This window comes from Pleurodeles waltl, chromosome 7 (genome assembly GCF_031143425.1).
Source record: "Pleurodeles waltl isolate 20211129_DDA chromosome 7, aPleWal1.hap1.20221129, whole genome shotgun sequence".
Taxonomy (NCBI): Eukaryota; Metazoa; Chordata; class Amphibia; order Caudata; family Salamandridae; genus Pleurodeles; species Pleurodeles waltl.
The window spans coordinates 385,335,838-385,354,940 of NC_090446.1; the positions used below are offsets into that span (position 1 = coordinate 385,335,838).

At 43.5% G+C, this 19,103-nt stretch overlaps 1 protein-coding gene across 1 annotated transcript in view; it reads left to right on the forward strand.

The window, feature by feature from the left end:
- The window catches only part of UQCC1 (ubiquinol-cytochrome c reductase complex assembly factor 1), a 704,652-nt gene that overhangs the window by 635,643 nt on the left and 49,906 nt on the right, over nucleotides 1–19,103 (forward strand). Inside the window, exon 9 of the mRNA XM_069243832.1 lies at nucleotides 2,587–2,700. Within this exon, the coding sequence (XP_069099933.1) occupies nucleotides 2,587–2,700 (114 nt within the window). The remainder of the gene's footprint in view (nucleotides 1–2,586; nucleotides 2,701–19,103) is intronic.

Consider the following 19,103-nt stretch of genomic DNA (forward strand, 5'->3'; position numbering starts at 1 on the left):
TTGTTGCCATGGCTTCTGCAGCATCCTCACGAGGGGTAGAAGCCCCCAAAATTTTTCTGATGCTGCCACTGGATAGATCTCTTTGTCCTTGTCTTTTGGAGGTTAGTGAGGGAGCGGCCGTAGAAGTGCCCCCTACTTCCGGCCCTGGCAAAAATTTGCCGGTTAAATGCTTTTTTAATTGACTGTTGTGCCTTATCGAAAGAGGGAAAAGTCTTTACAAAACGGGTAAGCTCCTTAATAAAGGGATCACCAAAGAGACCCCCTTTGGCCACAGAAACCACCCCCATAGAGGCCAGCTCATCCAATTGGGGTTCAGTCTTTATCAATAGAGAATGTGTCTTCCTCGTGGAGAGGGCACAGTTCGCATTGCTCAAGAAACACAGGACTTGTTGAGCCCAGCCTGAAAGGATAGTAGGATCAATGAGATTGCTGGATTCAGTGGCATCTTCTGCCATGTTTAAGATCTTTGTGAGTGGTCCCAGGACTTTATCTTGGCAAGCCCTCCAGGATTGGTCTAGACCTTTCTAAGGACAGTTAATTGGTTTGGCAAATAAAGTAGCCATGTTGGAATTAATTTCAGGCATAGAGGCTACTTTATTGGCCAGAGTAGGTCTAAGGCATTCTACTCTCAGATGGCCCACACGTCTTGGTCAATGGGCCTGTATATCCAGCTGGCAACATAATGTGCCACTTTTTCCACAAGGACTCAATCTGCTGAGCTGGGGTGGTAAATGTCTTCCGGGTTAAGCATCACCAGCACCCCGAGGAGTCCTACTCATCATCATCCAGCCTGGCTCTCTTGGCACTGCCTTTGCAGATGCCATGGTCTTCTTTGACCCGGCTCATCTCCTGATTCCCCATCAGGGTTATCCGAGGCTTCCTCTGCTTTGTCATCTGTCCCTCGGGGGAACAGGAATTGTCTTTGAGGGTAAACACACCCTGGGTAGTCGCCCCCCTATCCCTGGCATCAAGGCGCCTTTTCATAAAGGCAGGACATAACCAGTCAAAAGCATTGGAGGACTTTGTTGGTACTTTAGCACAGGCATCCGGTTAAGCCGTGTTTGAGGGTACCTGCGCATTAACAGGAAGCAGAGGCCTCAGAACTTTCCTAGCCGGGGGATAAAGAAACTTCAGAGAGCCAGCTCCAAAAGTTGTTGACTCAGGGGTTGTAAGGCTTTAGCAACCACCCGCTCCAAAGATGCATCAGTCACATCTGCCAACTCCTCATGAATAGATAAGAGTGTATAAGTCCCTTCCAAAGGCTCCCAATCTTCATTAGAATGACTGGCCATAAATAAATGGGTCACACCACAAAGTGGGGAAGAAGAATCTTCCCGACAGGTTTTTGGATTAAGGCACCAAAACTTTTAATAGCCAGTGTTTGTTAGCAAAAATCTTTGGAGTTGTCAAGGCTTATTAAAAGGAACTGCTGCCCCCTAAATTGACTCAGGGCAGGTGTAATGTGCTCTGCGGAGAACCTTTTATCTGCAGCCAGAAGAAAGCCTCAGAAAGGAGGATAAACCGGAGGCACTGGGCTGATGCGCGAACGTTGCTGCAGCAGAAGGGATTAGCAATGACCCGTCAACCCAAGAACACCTGGATTGTGAGGAAGGTGGGAGAAGCACATCGCCTTGCTTCCTGTAGACGAGCCTCTCATGCCCTCATGCGGCAGCAGAGTGCACTGCACAAGTGAATGGCAACCCAAGAGGTATCAGTAAGCGCAGTCTCCTGCGGGGCCAACTCGCACCAAAAAACACCAGAGAAGCTCAAGCAGTCTCAATGGAAAGTTTCGGTTGAGGAAAAACGCTCAGAGGGCCGAGGGCAACGACCCCAGATCGCATGACGAAAGCACGCACAGCACCGAGGAGTCACACAAACACAATAAGAAAGGCAGTACCCAAGCGCAAAAACAATGAATCATAAACACCCCAGTAACTATAAGGGAAAAAGGCATGAAAAAAATCACCATAGTAAAAAACAAATATGAAAGGCACTTATCTGGCTGCTGTGCAGCTAAGAAAGTGCGTTCCTGAATGACTATATGTATGGGACTGTGCCTCTATGGTGGTATTGTTGCAGCAAAGACTTATGGGATTTGTAGTCTTTGAGATGTTAATGGTTTTTACTTAAGGCTGCTGAGTGGAAAATAAAGGAAGAGATGAGCATAATATGAGCCACCGGTCCTGACACAGGATAGGTTTATCTAGAATAATGAATGGGAGGAAACCCTGGCCGCCCTCTTTTGGATCAACAAGTCTGAAGAAGAGGTGTTAAGGATGACTTATTTTGGCAGCTGTACTGCACCTCTCTCAGATGGCTAATCTTCCTGGGTTTAAAAGCAGTCTAGTGTCTTCTGAGCCATAATGTTTAATTCCTCCAGGCAATGATGTGTATTCTAGTTCTGAAAGTGTGATGAGTGGCCGAACTGGTTTCAAAACAAGTTTCTTTTACACTGTTTTAAGAAATGTGATTTCAACACTAAATCAGGTTTTGAAAATAGTAAGCATTTTCCCAAGTGAAAATGAAAAATACATATTTTCGATTTTTTTTTATACAGCTTGTAATACTTTTATGCCTTTGCTTTAGGGGATACTGTCAGAAGACCGTGTTTTGGGTGCAGCACTTTGGCGAAATCTTTTCAACAAGCAGTGTGAAGATCCAAGGCAGTTGGAGCTTATGGTAGAATATGTGCGCAAGCAGGTAGGACCTGTTTATAGTGTTAAACTTCTTGTTCCTTTTTTCTTTTTTTGTACTTTTCAGGACATTGTGTCCAATACAATATGTAAGGTGGAATAATGTTGGGACTCACTTAATATTTCAAGGGAGTCATATGATGCACAAATTGTGTGCAGTGTAAGGTTTGTGAATGTCTGCATTATTTAAGAGGTGCCCACTGTCGTTCTCATGCATAATTTTACAACTATGTAATTTTTGTTCTGTATTTCTGAAAAGTCCAAGAAGTTCGATGATTGGAGTGTTTTGGACATTATCCCACAGACCTAAAGCAAAGCGCAAATCTTATATTTGTTTCTTTGTGTCATAAGGACCAGAAGAGCTTGGGTTTCTTGGGAGGAGATTCTTAGTGCTGCACAAGCACTGACTAACCAAGGTCGACCAATTGTGTTTTTGTCCCAGAGTTTTTTTTTTTTTTAAAGTAATGCAATCGTGGCAGTAAAAGGTGAATCTCTTGTGGATGTACTGACGCTTGAAAAATACAATACCCATTTTCTGTGTCCTTTGTGTTGCAGATGAACACAGTCTTAGGGCACAGATGATGTCCCTGGGGAAAACCAATTTTCAACGCTTGTGCTTAGGGTGGTAATGGGCCTGGGCATGCCGCTGCTTGAACGGAATATGCACCCAGTACCGCGCTTTCATGCCTCAGAGGTCTACTGCCCATGTCTGCAGTCCTGGGGCAGAGAAAGATATCTAGTTCAGGTTGCTTTAGTTAAAAAAAAAAAAAAAAACGGGAACCTTGGTAGGTTATCGTATGTGTTGAACAGCCTGGGAAGAGACATGACCTACTTTGCCCTTGAATAAGCTTTCTTTGGAGGAGATGTAAAAGTGACAAACCAGCTGTGTGTTTTTTAATTTCTAGATTATTCCACATGGTCCAACCCACTGCTCACTTTGACACGTTTTGTCTCATTGTTCAGAATCCTATTTGGATATGTGTATGGGTTTCTTTCTTTTTTTTTTTTTTTATGGAAAGGAATCATACAACAAATAAACCAATATACTCTAACATCAGTTTACATTGAGTATAAAATAAAAAAAAAACACAGATTTTGGCCGACACAAAATTAATCATAATGGGGGGGGGGAAATAATCTGATTGGTTTGAACGTTAATCGTTATGGGCAAGAATCCAGTCCTGAAATGACCCCCATATTGCCTTCCCTTTCCTCCTGGCGTGCTTCCCCTTGCGTTCGTACAATGCCTTCTCCAGATAATATACAGCCAGCAATCTAGCCAGCCATTGCTGCCAGGACGGAGGTTGTGCATTCAGCCACGCAGAAGATATACATATTCGATACACTGCCATAGCTACAAAAACAAATGCACTATATGGGCTGCCCACTTCCCCCGCTGTCCCTAGAATCATAATCTCCGGGGTAAGAACCAAATCACATCCCAAAACCTCTCTCAAGACTTTTTGAATACCCTTCCTCAAACCCCTTAATTCCCCACATGTAGCCATCATGTGTACAATGTCTGTTCCGTACAACCCACATCTTGGGCAATTTGTTCCTGATAAACTACCCCATTTGGCAAGATTAGCTGGAGTATGATACAGATCAAGCATAGTCTTATAGTGTTGCGCTTGCAGGGAAGAAGAGAGTAGAATAGTGTGTCCCAACTCTAATGACCTCAAAAAGTTATTACTCCCATCTACCAACTTTTCCCTCCACCTTTCCTTGTTCTTCTCTAGGTTGTCAGGCTGTTCTGCCAACAATAATGGATAGATTGACCTGATGGATATATTGGGATTGGCCAAAATCTCGTTCAACAGTTGATCGCTCCTAAAACCATACACACCCCCTGTTTTCCTCGCAAGAAAATCTCGTATTTGTAGGTATTTAAAAAAATCTCTACGCTCTAACCCGTACTGCTCCTGTAGATCACAAAACGCCTTGAGCCCAGATTTGTCAAAAAAGTTCCCTAGCCTCACTATGCCTAAAGAAATCCAGCTTGCCATATATCTATCCTTAAATATTTCAGGGAGTGATGGATTCTTCTCAATCATGGTATACCAGTTATATCGGCCAAATCCTTTCTTTTTATACCATGACTTCCAACACTTATAGGCTGCTTCCAATACCTTATATCGAGTTTTCTTGTAATATCCGGGCTCATGAAATGTTACCAAGCACCCATTGGCTGCTGCTCCTATCTGGAGCTCGTAACTATTAGGGCAGTCCGCTTCAGCTTTCCCTTCTTCCTTAGGACCCCATAATGGGCGCATATACTGGAAGGCTGCTGCCATTTGGTATAATTTTATATTTGGTAATGACCAGCCCCCTCTTTCTCGGGGGAGAGACATGAATTTGCTTGCTCTTCTACACTTACCATATGCCCAAATAAATCTCATGACCACCCTATCTATCTCTTTAAATCTAGAATTAGTAAAGTTCAGTGGTATAGCACGGAACAGATATAGCAGTTTAGGGAGGAAGATCATTTTTACCATATTACACCTCCCCATGATAGTCAGATGTAGATTATTCCATCTTCACATATCCTTCCTGGCTTTGGCAAGTATGGGATCCAAATTCAAGTTGACAATTTCTCCTATATTTGGTGTAATATTTATCCCCAAATATACTGCCTGATCCACCCTTCGAATGTCTTGGGTAATTGTATATACGTTCGTCAATAGCTGCGTTTTAGCTCTGTTTAGGAGATATCCAGAAAATCTTCCAAATTTCATTGACACCTCTTCAACCTCTCTCAATGCCGAGTCAGGGGCAGGGGTTACTATAGCTATGTCCTCTGCATATGCCAACACTTTTGTATCCCATCCCTGCCTATGAATCGGTGGGATCCTGCTATTTTCTTCTAGCTGTCTTAGCAGGGGGTCTATATATAAAGCAAATAGCAGGGGAGAGCATGGACATCCCTGTCTAGTACCTCTCCTAACCTGTATACTCTCAGATTGTCCCCCCATTAGTTGTATTTTCACTGTCAGGAGTTTATATAGAGCCCTGACTGCTAGAATACATTTCTTCCCTAACCCGTAATACTCCATTACAAGCCACAAATACTTCCAGTTTACCCGGTCAAACGCTTTTTCTGCATCTAATAATGCGACTGCCATAGGTTCCTCTGCTACTGCAGTAGTATCAAAGAGTGCGATGACTCTCCGAATATGATCAGTAGTATCCCTTCCTGGTACGAACCCATGCTGTCTGGGGGAGACTAGTTTCCTAATAACCATAGATAATCGTGCGGCCAGTATCTTTGAATATATTTTGACATCACCATTAATTAATGTAATTGGCCGGTATGATGCCGGATTTAATGAGGGTTTCCATTTCTTCAGAAACATTACTATATTGGCCATATCCCATGATGGAGGGGTTAACCCTCCGTTCTGGACCTGAATGAATAGTTCTATCATTACCGGGAGCAGTACTGCTTTAAAAGTTGTATAAAACTCTAAGGGAATCAAGTCTGGGCCTGCAGCTTTTCCTGTGGCGAGATCACTCAATGCGTTATCAATTTCTGAAATATCTATCTGCTCTCCCATATGTAGAATATCGCTTTCAGATAACTTATTGACTTTGATGGGGCTTAAAAATTCCAACATATCTTCCTCAGGGCATAAGGACGTCTCCTCGTATAGTTCCATATAGTATCTGTGGAACACCTTCCTGATTCCATCCGCTGCTGATACTGTCTGTCCTTGCCAATCTTCAATCTCTCTGATGATCCCGGATGCCGCTTTCTGACTAGCCCGTACTGCTAGCAAGCGTCCGGATTTTTCTCCAAACTCATACCCTTGTTCCCGTTGCGCTAAATATTTTTCTGCTATTCTTTGAGCCATAATCTCGTTGATTGCTGCCTTAGCTATAACAACTTCCTCCTGAGCCTTTTTTATGTCACCTCCAGTTTCTATTGCAATGACCAGTTGTCTTTCTAATGCCCTTAACTTCGTTTGGAGATCCCGTATTATGCTTTGGGCGTTTTTCTGCTTTTTAATACTAAAACTCAATGTTTCACCTCGTACTCCTGCCTTTAGGGTGTCCCAAACTATCTCCACTGGGGCTGACCCTTGATTGAACCCCAGAAATTCAGTTAGCCAGTTACTCATATGCCTGCAATATTCCGGGTCCTTAAGGAGTCCCCTTTCAAATGTCCATCCCCTAGCCCTTGGTTCTAGCCCGTCCAATTCCACATCCAATACTAGGGGATTATGATCTGATACAACCCGTGGATATAACTCCATCCTTCCCTGATTTAACAATACTCCATCCTTCCCTGATTTAACAATACGGGAGAGGACAAGAAATAATCGAGTCGTGCTAATTTCATATGAGGAGCCGAATAATAAGTATATCCGGGGTCTGGTTTACATAATCTCGCCCAAGCATCCGCTAATCCTAGTTCTTTCTGGATGGAGACCATTGCCTTATATACCCGAGGTTTACGCCCCTGGTACTTCTTTGCTATGGGCACCAGTACATCCTGTAGTCCCTCCCAGGAGCCGTTAAAATTAAAATCACCACATAAAATATAGGGAGGGGCCCATCCTGCTAGCTCGATAGCGAGGGTATCTAAAACGCCTGGGTCGTCCGTTACTGCCCCATATAGAGAGCATAGTGTAAAACTGCCATGCCCATAGCTACACTCTACAACTACCCATCACCCTCCCCTGCCCGCCTTCTGCCTTATGAAGTTTAATCTATGCGTCCGATCTAGTATCGCCACCCCTTTATTTCTGACCTCTTGTGCTGATCTGACTACCACTCTCATACCAAGTGAGCCAAGACATCCAATATTATTATATTCCACATGTGTCTCCTGTAAACAGTAGATATCTGCCCTGAAGGTTTTTAACTCCTCAGCCACTCTCCTTCTTTTACGAGGGTCGTTAAGTCCGCATATGTTTACTGAAGCAATTCGGAGCCTAACCATCCACTATTTTTTATTTCATTTTTTAATTTTTTTACCCTCTCTCCCCATTTCTCCTTCCGCGCCCCACCAATCTTTGGGATCTAGCGTCTCTCTCTCTCTCTCTCTCGAGTTTTCTTCTCCCTTTGTTCCACTCCTATTTTTTTCCATTCTGATACTTCCCTTGGTCCATTCCTTTCCTTTTTACTCCCATGTTTTCCCATCCCTTCCCCTCCCCTCCTCCTCCCTGTTCCTTCCCCCATTCCCTTCCCCCCTCCTCCACCCCAGACCAGTCCCCTCCATCCCCCTTCCAAGCTCCCATACCGCCCCCCATTCTGTTGAGCAATCAGACCAATAATGGCCTGGATGTTGGTGTCGTGTATAAGTGGGCCCACCCGCCCACCAGTCTCCCAAACCCCTTTATCTTCCATATATCTCTATACTCTATTACTGAATCTCCATCAGATATTCCTTTGCTTTAATTTCTGACGTAAACATTTTTACTTTCCCATTCATAACTGTTTTGAGTCGCGAAGGGGCCAACAAGTATGCCTCCCCTCCTTTGTCTGAAAAAGGTTTAATAAGTTGTCTAAGCCGCCATCTCCGCTCAACAGTAGCATGGCAGAAATCAGGGCGAGTGAAGAAGGTGACCCCATCCACCGTGCGTGGAGTATTGGGGCGAGCCTTGACAGAAATTTCCTATCGTAGTAAATAATTTCCAAAATAAACTAGGATAGCTCTAGGGTATTTGGAGTCTGCTCGTTGGCCCCCCTCCCGCCGAGTTAACGGGAACCTGTGCACCCTCTGCAGCTCGCTCTCCCAATCCCAGTTCTCCAGCTCCGGGAAGGCCCCGCGCAGAAGGTTGACCATATAAGTCCGTATATTACTTCCTTCTAGCCCTTCCGGTATGCCCAGAAATCGAAGATTGTTCCTTCTCTGTCTATTCTCGAAATCCTCCATTTTCCACATAACATCTGTCAATTGTTCGTTCCTTATAGCACTCTGTTCTTTAAGTGTATAAACCTCCTCCTCAACTGCGACAATTCTTTCTTCCATTGAGCCTAACTTCGCCTCGATTTCTGTGCATGATTTTACAACCTCACGGACCGAGCCCTGCAGCCTCTTTGTGGCGATCCTTGCACGCCAGCTTTCGATCCTAGTCTCTGTTTGCAGCTCTTTAATTGAACTGTATATTGACTGCAGCATCCCAGCCTCAGTACCCATCGTGGACGGATTGTTGGGGCGAGCTCCTGTCTCTGTTTCCATTTTACCGTTAGTTGGGCCCTGGTGACTTAGGGCAGGAGTATCTGCAAGCCCAATACCAGAGTAATCCCATTTCAAAGTCTTGCCGCCCAGAGATATCGAGTTCTCAGAGACCTCCTGAGAACAGGACCGTATTTTCACGGTTTTCCGCTGTCGGCGTGGTTGCCGCACTGTAAGCTCATTGCTTGAAGATAAATTTCCAGTTGACGATATTTCGCTGTCTTCAGACTCACTTAAACTGTAGTCAGTACTGCTGGGATCAGACTCTTCTGTCAAAGAATAAAATTTATCACTGCTATCTTTGCCCCAATCCAGGAGTTGGGAATCTTTCCCTGTAGTTTTACCCCATCTTTTAGGGCTTCCATGAGCTTCATGTTGATCCACTCTTTCCGCGATAGATCCCGTTAAAATTATAGCTCCTTCGCGGCTCCGGGTGCTCGCTCTGATCAAATTGTTGCATTGGGGGATGGTTGTTCCCCAGTTTCTTTACTCTGCTCTCCCCAGCTTTAATCTCCGGCATATTGTCAGTGACTTGTATAGGTTTAGCGGAGGGTTCGTTATTCTCAGTGCATAACTCCCTGCTAGTAATATTCAGGAGAGTGGATTCTTCACCTAATGTGTCCTTATTTTCAGAGGAGGGGGTTGCAGAGACACTGTCTTGTGCCCCGCCTGAAAAGAAAGTCATGGCTTTTACCCTTTCCCTTGATTTCCAGTGAAGAGGTATTACTGTCACTTATCTTAACGTATTTCCCTAATATTGGCATATTTTTCCCAGCTGATTTGCCTGCTGTTGATGTCGGACGTTTATTTACTCGTGCTGATTCTACTTTATCTCTCCCAGTACGCATTATCTTAGTTCCTTCATTCTTATCTCCAGGGTTCCGGATAGCCTTAGGTGCCATATTTAATTTAAACACGAGAGATAGTGACCCAAAACGTCCGATTGAACCGCGGATTATCGTTAATGCATCAACTATTTTTTGTTTTGTTTCGTAACATTTCTCAGAAACCATAGCGAGGTGTTTAAATGCCGTGATAAATCTACTTGTACGCCCGACAGCATTGGAGTCCACAAGCCTTTTAATTCTCTTCCCCCCCCTTCTTTGGCGCCCTGCTCTTCCCTGGCCCTGAGCGAAAATAACATGTAAAAATATTCGCAGGTCGCACAGCTATATTAGCCTGTAAGGGTTACTTAGCAACTGATTTAACAGTCCATTTAATCCGTATTAAAAAGAGGGGGAGAAGAAGGCTTAATTACCAGTCTACGACTTTATACCAGTATTGAGAATGCTCTCCACACTATTACTGCAGGCTTGACATAAATGTATCACTTAGGAGAGGCAAGAACAAGAAGCTCAGACTAATCCTTCTCTTCTCTGGGTGAAAAGAGCGATTTTCACACAACTTTGTCGAGTCCTACCGCCTTTGTAGTTTCATCGGGCTCTAGGCGAGCGCTGAGTCTCTTGGGGAGATACAGCCCGAATCTGCCAGTTTTTCTGCCATTTCGCGATCCACGAGGCGCTCGCCGTCCTCCTCCCGAGCGCCACTGCTACCGCCTCGCTTTCTCCTCTTATCCGCGGTTTCCACCCCGAGCTCTCTGTGGGTGGCGTACACTCGCGGGGCCGCGCCTTCGGTTGCGACCGTTCGGCCGCAGGTTCAGCGGCTGACTGCTTGGGTCCTGGTGGGCGGGGCCGATGAACCGCTTCCTCTACGACGGCACCATGTTGCTCGCATGTGTATGGGTTTCTGTGCTGTGTTTTCTAAATCAGACTCACCATGCTTTCACTTCCCATTGGCAGCTTGCTTATTATAGTAAGGATCTTGTTTTCCCTAACCTATCCTGGTTGAAAACGGTGAAATATTTGTTTTCTACAGGTAGGGTTATCATTGTGCTGTACTTAGTAGAAAACCGGGAATACGTTTTAAGCATAGAGAAGTATATTATGTGTGATGTAGCCTGTAAATGTGTTTTTTTAATTGACGGTAGTTGTTGGGGAGTAATTAAAACTTAACTCTCCTGTCCAATTCGTAACACTTCCGAGTAGTTCATGCTGAAAACTGCAGAATGCATGTTAGAGAATGCGTTTGTGCATTTTCGTCTCATAAAGTGCCATCTGTATTTGCACTCATAATCTGCCATCGGGTGGGACAGGTAGATATGTCTCGACACCTGTGACTCGAGGAGGCATCCACAATATGCCTCAATCTCAAATAAAAAAAAATGCAATCTGTAGGAGTCCTAAAATGGATACTAAACACCGTAATGTGAACTGCAGCAATGGCATAGCTTCAGGAACCACAGAGTTGTCTGAGATACTGGCTGAGGATGAAGCTGGGGACACTTACCTAGCCTGAGTTGCACATGTTGGAAGCAGGTTTCTAGGAGTATTGTCTCATTTTCAGATCCTTAGCCAATCTCCGTCCTCTCTAATTCAATTATACAGGCAATAGTGGATCTGATTCTTATGCCAGAATCATAGACGTGGCATAATGCGAAAGGATTGCCCTTTTCCAAAATCTGTCAAGGGGCCTCTACCTTAGGGCACTATAGCAATCATAAGGCCCTGGATCAATGACTCTGTTAAACCCCTGCTGAGATTATTCCCGAAACGCAGTGTTTTGGAAAGAGATGGCCACAACTCCATAACTTAACAAGAATGAAACAGCAAGGTATGGATATATTCCTGAAATAACTGAATACACAATCTCCTCTCTTCAAAAGAGCTTTTGAATGTGACAATGTGTTTTTGACATGTTGTACATCAGTGTGGCTGCTGTTCAGCATGGCTAAAAGTTACTGGTGTAGAGTGTTCTAGAGTGGATGGGTGGAGTAGAGTGGACAGGGAGAATCAATGGGCCAGTGTACACTCTCCCTAACAATCTTAATATTAAACAAAAATATACTGTTCCAAAAACTATGTAAGAAGAAGAAACTTTGCCAGGCACTTCTATATATAGGAGCCAAAACCCTCACACATCTTATTAGATGCCATGCTTCATCATAGGGTGGCTTGTCGTCAGACTGGCTCTGCAATATCTGACGGGCCCCGCAGGGGGGCTCTTTGACGGAGACCTTAACTGATGGTATGTGCCACGGTGAAGAGCACGTAGGAATAGACCCAAACCTACTGGCAAAGACAAAGAAACATACAGGAGACAAAAGACAGGAAAATTACAATTGCCTCATGAACCTCCAAACCATGGTTTATTGAATATGGCAGAATCCTTGACTAGGTTAAAAACAATGTAGAGTAGACAGGAAATAATGTACCCACACTCTACTGAAAACGAGGTGGAAGGAACTTCCAACAAAAAAGGTCAACATGTTTCGCGCCTCACACTAGTCCAATCGGATCATATGGCGCTTTTTCAGGACCAAAAACAGCAATAACTTCACCTGAACTTATTTATGAACTCAATGGAAATTGTGCCAAGTATTTAGAAATCAAAGCGAAACAAAAAATGAGTTAATTTACTCACGGAAGTCTCACATCAGATGGATGTGATCTAGAAGAGCCTGTGGATGGAAAAATGAAACATAGCATCTTATTATATGATAGAACAACTGGTACAAAAAATAAAAGTTATGGAACTGTGAAAATAACAGACCAATCAGTGTAATGATGCTATCATATGAGGTGATCAGTAAACAAATTCAATAGGAACAAGACACTGCTTACCTATCCTTAATTAGGGACTCAGCTCCATGGAACAAGGCGTGCCACTAGGCTAAGGTTGTATCCGGATAAGGAAGAAAGGTAAAGGGCAAAAAAACACACTGTGATGTTATGGGAAAGGACAAAAAAATGTATATAGCACACTGTACATCAAAGAGAACTCCTCTGAAGGATTCATAGGCTATTGTTCTTTTAGAAAGCATAAACGTTGTGCAGCTAAAACATTAGGCTGCACTGGCTGGAAAAAATAAATGCGTCAAAAACAACTCTCCGGCATGGCGGAAAGGTGGACCTCTAAAAGGTCCCTGTGGCTGTGTGTGGCCACAATATACAGCCAAGACTCTGTCTTCAAAAATGCTCGCAAGGTCGTGAATGCTATGGAAGTATGTGTACCCAACAAAAAGAAGTACCAGTAAAATCGAATGGCAAATCAGAATATGTTGTGCTCTTCGAGGTGCTCAAATAACATGACTTTAATACAAAGTTACTGACAGGACTACAAAAATACATATCAAAGGTACTGGAACAGTCATGGTACTCACAGTTACAGACGTCAGTCCGTCCGGAGACCTACCCCGGGCCACGTTCCTGAAGATTGTAATACTGAATGCGTCTCCCAGTTAAATGGATAGGTCAGTGTGAGGGGCGCCCAATCAGTTGAGAGCCTCTAGTGAAAGAGGCTGTATTTCTACTAGGTGGTGAAAATAGTAGAGGGACCCAGGGATCCTCAATGAGGTGCATGAAAATAAATAAACCACGGACTATTGGCATATCGCTTCAAATGAAAGAGGCCGTACTCTTACTAGGTAGTGAAAATAGCGGACAGACCAAGTGATTCTCAAGGAGGTGATAAAATAGAAACAAACGTTGGATTATCGTCGTATAGCCTGGGGCATTGAAATAAATATTGAAGAAAAGTATCCAGTTACAGAACAGCATCTAAATGCCCAATAATTTACGCTCGTACTAGATGGTAAAAATAGTAGAAGGACTAAAAGATCCTCATTGAGGGGAATGAATAGAAACAAGCAACTGACTGCTGTTGTGTCACCAGGGGTATCAAAATAAATACTAAGGTAAAGTATCCAATGAAAAGGCAACATCTAAAGTGCAAACGTAGCCTAGTTCGAATGGTCTACAAGATATGCACTGATGTAGAGAAAACTCAAACAGAAACAGGGAGGAAGATCCATGATGTGGTATGTGCTAGTCAGATGGAATAAGGAAAAATAGACATCCCTTAGTAAAATCCAAAAAACAGGGAAAAATGACCCACACTGAATAAACACCTATTCAGTCAAAAACAAGTATGCACTTATGAAAAAGAACCCCAATACAGGTTAATTAATATCAAATTGGTAAAATAGGTTAAAGGGTAGAGAATCTGGTGGAAAAATAGGGGAAGTGTCATGACCAAAAGTTTATAAGGCTCTGACCAAGTAGAGGAAACGGTCAACCATGGTATATCATAATTTAAACCATGGAGATGCGTCCCCAATTTGAAGACCCAACGTTACTCCATTTCTAAAAGGGATTTAGAGGAGCGGTTTGGAGAGTCGAGGACAACCCACTGTATACCATCAGGGGTATGGTTTACATCTAAATAATGGGCACTCAATTTGGTGGTTAAACGTCTGCATCTAATATTACTACGGTGTTCATTAATCCTGACCTTAACAGGCCTTGTTGTCATCCCAACATACCGTATTTCACATGGGCATATGATCATGTGAATGCAGTTCCGGGTGTTACAATTTGTATGTCTCAGAAGGTGCCAGGTGTCAATGAGGTCCAAGTTAGTCATCAACATTTTTGGTGAATCTGCATACATGACAATCCTTAATATTAGTAGATCTTTTAAAGCAAGAGGGGTTTAGGTACAGTGACCCCACCACTACAGAGAATCCCCCATCGACTATCAGTTTCTTCAAGATGTTGGAAAGAAGGGTGTAAGTAGAGACACAGGTGAGGCGTTTGTCAGTCTCTTTTAATGCTGTTGACAGCAGTGCCTCTCTATTGTTGTTGTGAGCCCGTTTTCAGGCATTGTTGATGATCTTCTGAGGGTAGTGTTGTTCATGTAGCTTCATTGACAGGTCATCTGCTTGTTTCTCAAAAGCTGCTGTAGTACTTCAATTACGCCGAAGTCTCAGGAACTATCCATAAGGTAAATTATCACGTAAAGCTCTAGGATGGTGACTGTCATATAATAGTAAGCTATTGCGGTCAGTCAATTTTGTGTTTCAAATTTACCCTAGTTGATAGAGATCATTAAATCCAGGAATGAAATATGAGTGGAAGAAATGGTGGAAGTAAATTTCCAAAAAGGACCCAAGCCATTGATCCATAGTAGGAAAGGATCCACCTCTTGAATCTAGCCTTGCCAGATCACAAGGATGTCATCAATGTAACAACGCCAAAACCTGATACCACCAAAAAAGGGATTAGTGTTATTGAATATATAGCAAAATTCAAAGTGATACTTGTATAAGCAGGCCAGGCGGGAGCGAAGGTACTCCCCTTAGATGTCCCTCGTATCTGATGGTACAATTGAATCTCAAACAAAAAGAAGTTCTCAGTAAGGGCTAGGGTGGCACATTGCATAATAAACTCAACTGGAGTGGCTGAGGACCATGGTCTATTGTTAAGAGTGTCCTCTACTACCCGTAATGTCTCACTCTGAGGTATGTTAGTGCAGAGAGCAGCTACATCAAAAGTGATAAGGGCCTGCACATAATCGTTGGCATTGATAGAGGCAATCAAATTAAGGACATCTTTAGTATCTTTCAGGAATGTGGAAGATTCTCTCACAATAGGTTGCAAAAAATGATTGCAAAAATTCAAAAGGGGTTCAAGGACAGAACCTATCCCGGAAACAATGGGATGACCAGGAGGAAGCGATTTGCCCTTGTGAATCTTCGGAAGACAATAAAAGTAAGGGATGCGTGGATTGGTGTGGGGCAGATCGTTTGAGATTTGAGTGGTTAGATTGTTTTGGATTGGGGTGGGACAGATTGTTTTGGATTGGAGTGTGGTAGATTGTTTTGGATTGGAGTGGTTCAGATTGTTTTGTTTTGGGGTGGGGCAGGTTGTTTTGGATTGGAGTGGCAGATTGGAGTGGGACAGATTGTTTTGGATTGGATTTGAGCAGATAAATTTGAATGGGAGTGGGGCAGATATTTTTTGATTGGAGTGGTTCAGATTGTTTTGAATTGGGGTGGGGCAGATTGGAGTGGAACTGATTGTTTTAGTTTAAAGTGGGGCAGATTGTTTTGGATTGGAGTGGGGCAGACAGTTTTGGATTAGAGTGGGGCCGATAGGTTTGGATTACAGTGTGGCAGATTGTTTAAGATTGGACTGGGGTAGATTGTTTTAGATTGGAGTGGGACAGATTGTTTTGATTTGGAGTGGAACAGATTGTTTTGATTTGGAGTGGGACAGATTGTTTTGATTTGGAGTGGGACAGATTGTTTTGGACTGGGGTGAGGCAGACTGTTTTTGATTGGAGTGGGGCAGACTGTTTTGGATCGGAGTGGGGCAGACTGTTTTAGACTGCTGTATTCTGGTGGGGCAGATTATTTGGATTGCTGTATTCCGGTCGGGCAGATTATTTGGATTACTGTATTGGGGTGGGCAGAGAATTTGGATTGCTGTATTGGGGTGTGGCAGATTGTTTATGGTTGGGGTGGGCAGATTGGAGTGGGACAGATAGATTGTTTTGGATTGGAATGGGCAGATTGTTTTGGATTTAAATGGGACAGATTGTTTTGGATTGAGTGGGGCAGATTGTTTTGGATTGCTGTATTGGAGTGGGGTATGTTGGAGTGGGGCAGACTGCTTTAGATTATATTTGGACAGATTGTTTTAGATTGGAGTGGGGTGGATTGTTTTGGATTGGAGTTGGGCAGATTGTTTTGGATTAGAATGGGGCAGATTGTTTTGGATTAGAGTAGGAACAATAGGTTTGGATTAGAGCCGGCAGATTGTTTTGGATTGGGTGGGGCAAATTGTTGTGGGTTTGATTGGGGCGGATTGCTTAGGATCTCTGTACTGAAGGGGGCAGATTGTTTATAATTGGAGTTGGGGAGATTGTTTTGGTTTGGAGTTGGGGGTGTTGGCAGGATTGGAGTGTGGTGAATTGCAGTGGAGTGGGGTGAGTGGTTTGGATTGAAGTGGGGCAAATTGGATTGTACTGAGGTGGTTTGAGCGTACTGCATGATTATGTGTTAAAGCATAATTTCGAAAATTACACATAAGAAAGACACAATTGCTTTGTAATATTTATAACAAGATAATAGTCATCTTTTGAGAACCACGCCCACAAGCAAATACAAGTGAAAACACAAATTCAAAGTGAGAAAAGAAGACTTGACAAACTAAAAGGAAAGAGTTAGCTGTAGAAAATATAACTTTACAATTTTGTTTGTCCTATTGGGTGTGTTTTTGCCAGTCACAAGCATTCTATTTGCAGGGCCATAGAAGTTAAAAAGACCAAAATAGTACCTCAATCACATAGGGAGCAGTGGACGGGCAATGATTTAATTGAATCAGTCAGTGTTTGGTCCCTGCTTTCTGGACAGGAACGGAAATGATGATATGCCACCATGACCAGCTGCATGGCTAAAAAGAAGAGTGCTAGGCAAGCCAACAAATGATAAGCAACAGGTGGGCTCAAAGGCCTTTTCTAAATACAACAGCGTCTCGCAAGAGATACGCATGCGCTCGCACATGCTATCCTAGGCTGGACCCTAAAAACAGTTTGTTGCATTCTGAGTCATAGGACTGCTATTGATACTTATAAACATTAGAACCTCTGAACATTTAATACACCTATTATTTACAAAGAGTTTAAATACTAGCATGTCCAATGATAAAGAGCATCATGTAAAGCCTATCAAGACCTAGTTCGAGTGGCAGCAGGTGGAGCCTACATGGCTTGCTTCTAGGGGATGTCTCCCTGTAATCCTGCCCTCACGTATGCCTATGCGTCCTTTTATTCCGGCGTTCTGGCATACTGTCCTGCTAAAGGGTCCTGCAGCCAAGGAGAGGAGGCGGGCGGAATACAGAGCCTGGTAGATTAGACGGTCTCAGGTAGACTGGCTGGTTAGTGCATGTCTGAGAAGGAGTCCGCCCGGCAACAGAGTCAGCAGACGGGCTGAAAAACATGAAGCTGACCAGCCTCAGTTTCCCTGAGGTAATCGACTGACTGCCACAAGGAGTCATTGCAAGAAGGTTCAGCCTGAGGAATTTTTGTGGGGACCGATACTGTCATTGATATGAAGAAACCAAATGTAAGATCACCAGCCACTGGCCAGATCCTATCTCCAGCACAGAAAGCAAAAATGGTGGTCAGGGCAAGGACATTTGGCGGTGACGGCCCATAGGGCTGTGGGTCAGAAAGACAGTGGTACTATGGTGGTAAGACATTCATCCCCCAGCCAAGAGATTAATTTAAGGCAATCTGTGCAGCCAGACCATTTACTACTCAACCCTACACCAATTGCTCCAGTCTCTAGCCTCCTTCAAGCAGAGCAGCCAATGACTTAGTTTACAGATCGGCAAAAGGAGGGACATAAAGAGGGCCACAATGTGACTTCTATAGAAGTGCAACAATTGAGTAAAGAGGGTAATGTCAACAGAGATATAGAAGTTGTTTTCGCCCGTGGTATAGGCTCAGGTTCAGTAACGAGAGCCAAGGAACATCTTCTGTTTTAGAAAGCAGCAAGCTCTGACATTTCAGACATTGATTCTCAAGTACCAGCTTGTCTGATGGAAGAAGCAGTACAGGCTCGGATTGATAATTCAGGAATGCATTTTCTATGTACCGACGGCCAGGAGGGTGATAAGAATATAATAAGCATGGAGTCCATATCTCAAGTAGCGTCTGCGAAAGCTCTTTCGAGACAATTTTGGTACAAATAGGTGAACTAATGCAGCAGCAGGCTCAGAAAACTACAGCAAAGATTGACTAAGATTGAGCAGAAGTTTAAACAGTTTGAGCAATATACGAAAAGGCTGCAAGAAGCAGAACAGAGAATATCAGATTTGGAAGACAAAATGGGCTCCCTCAATAATGAAGTACAGGATGAGCAAAAAAGGATTCACTATTTAGAAGGTAAGTTGGAAGAAATGTAAAACCATGCAAGGCGCTCAAACCTTCGATTTCTCAGGATTCCGGAAGGAAGTGAGTCCCAAGGGTCAATGCAGAGTGTAACATAGCTGATTGATTCTCTCATCAGGAAACATATCTTAGCGCACTCTCCAGCAGACCTGACAATCATGACTGCGCATAGTCTCAGCACTTCAGCCCGTAAACACGAAATATTCTCGACCAATTCTGGTTAACTTTTCTGACTACCCAAATAAAGAACAGATTTTGAAGGTGGCGATTAACAAAAGATGATTCCCGCTATCAGAAAAGGTTCTTATGAGAGTGTTCTCTGATCTATCAATAACAGTGACCCAAAGTCAAAAAGCTTTTTTAGAATTGGCTAAAGAGTTCAAGCTTTTGAGGGTCCAAGCCTCGTTATTTCAGCAATCTAAACTTGACGT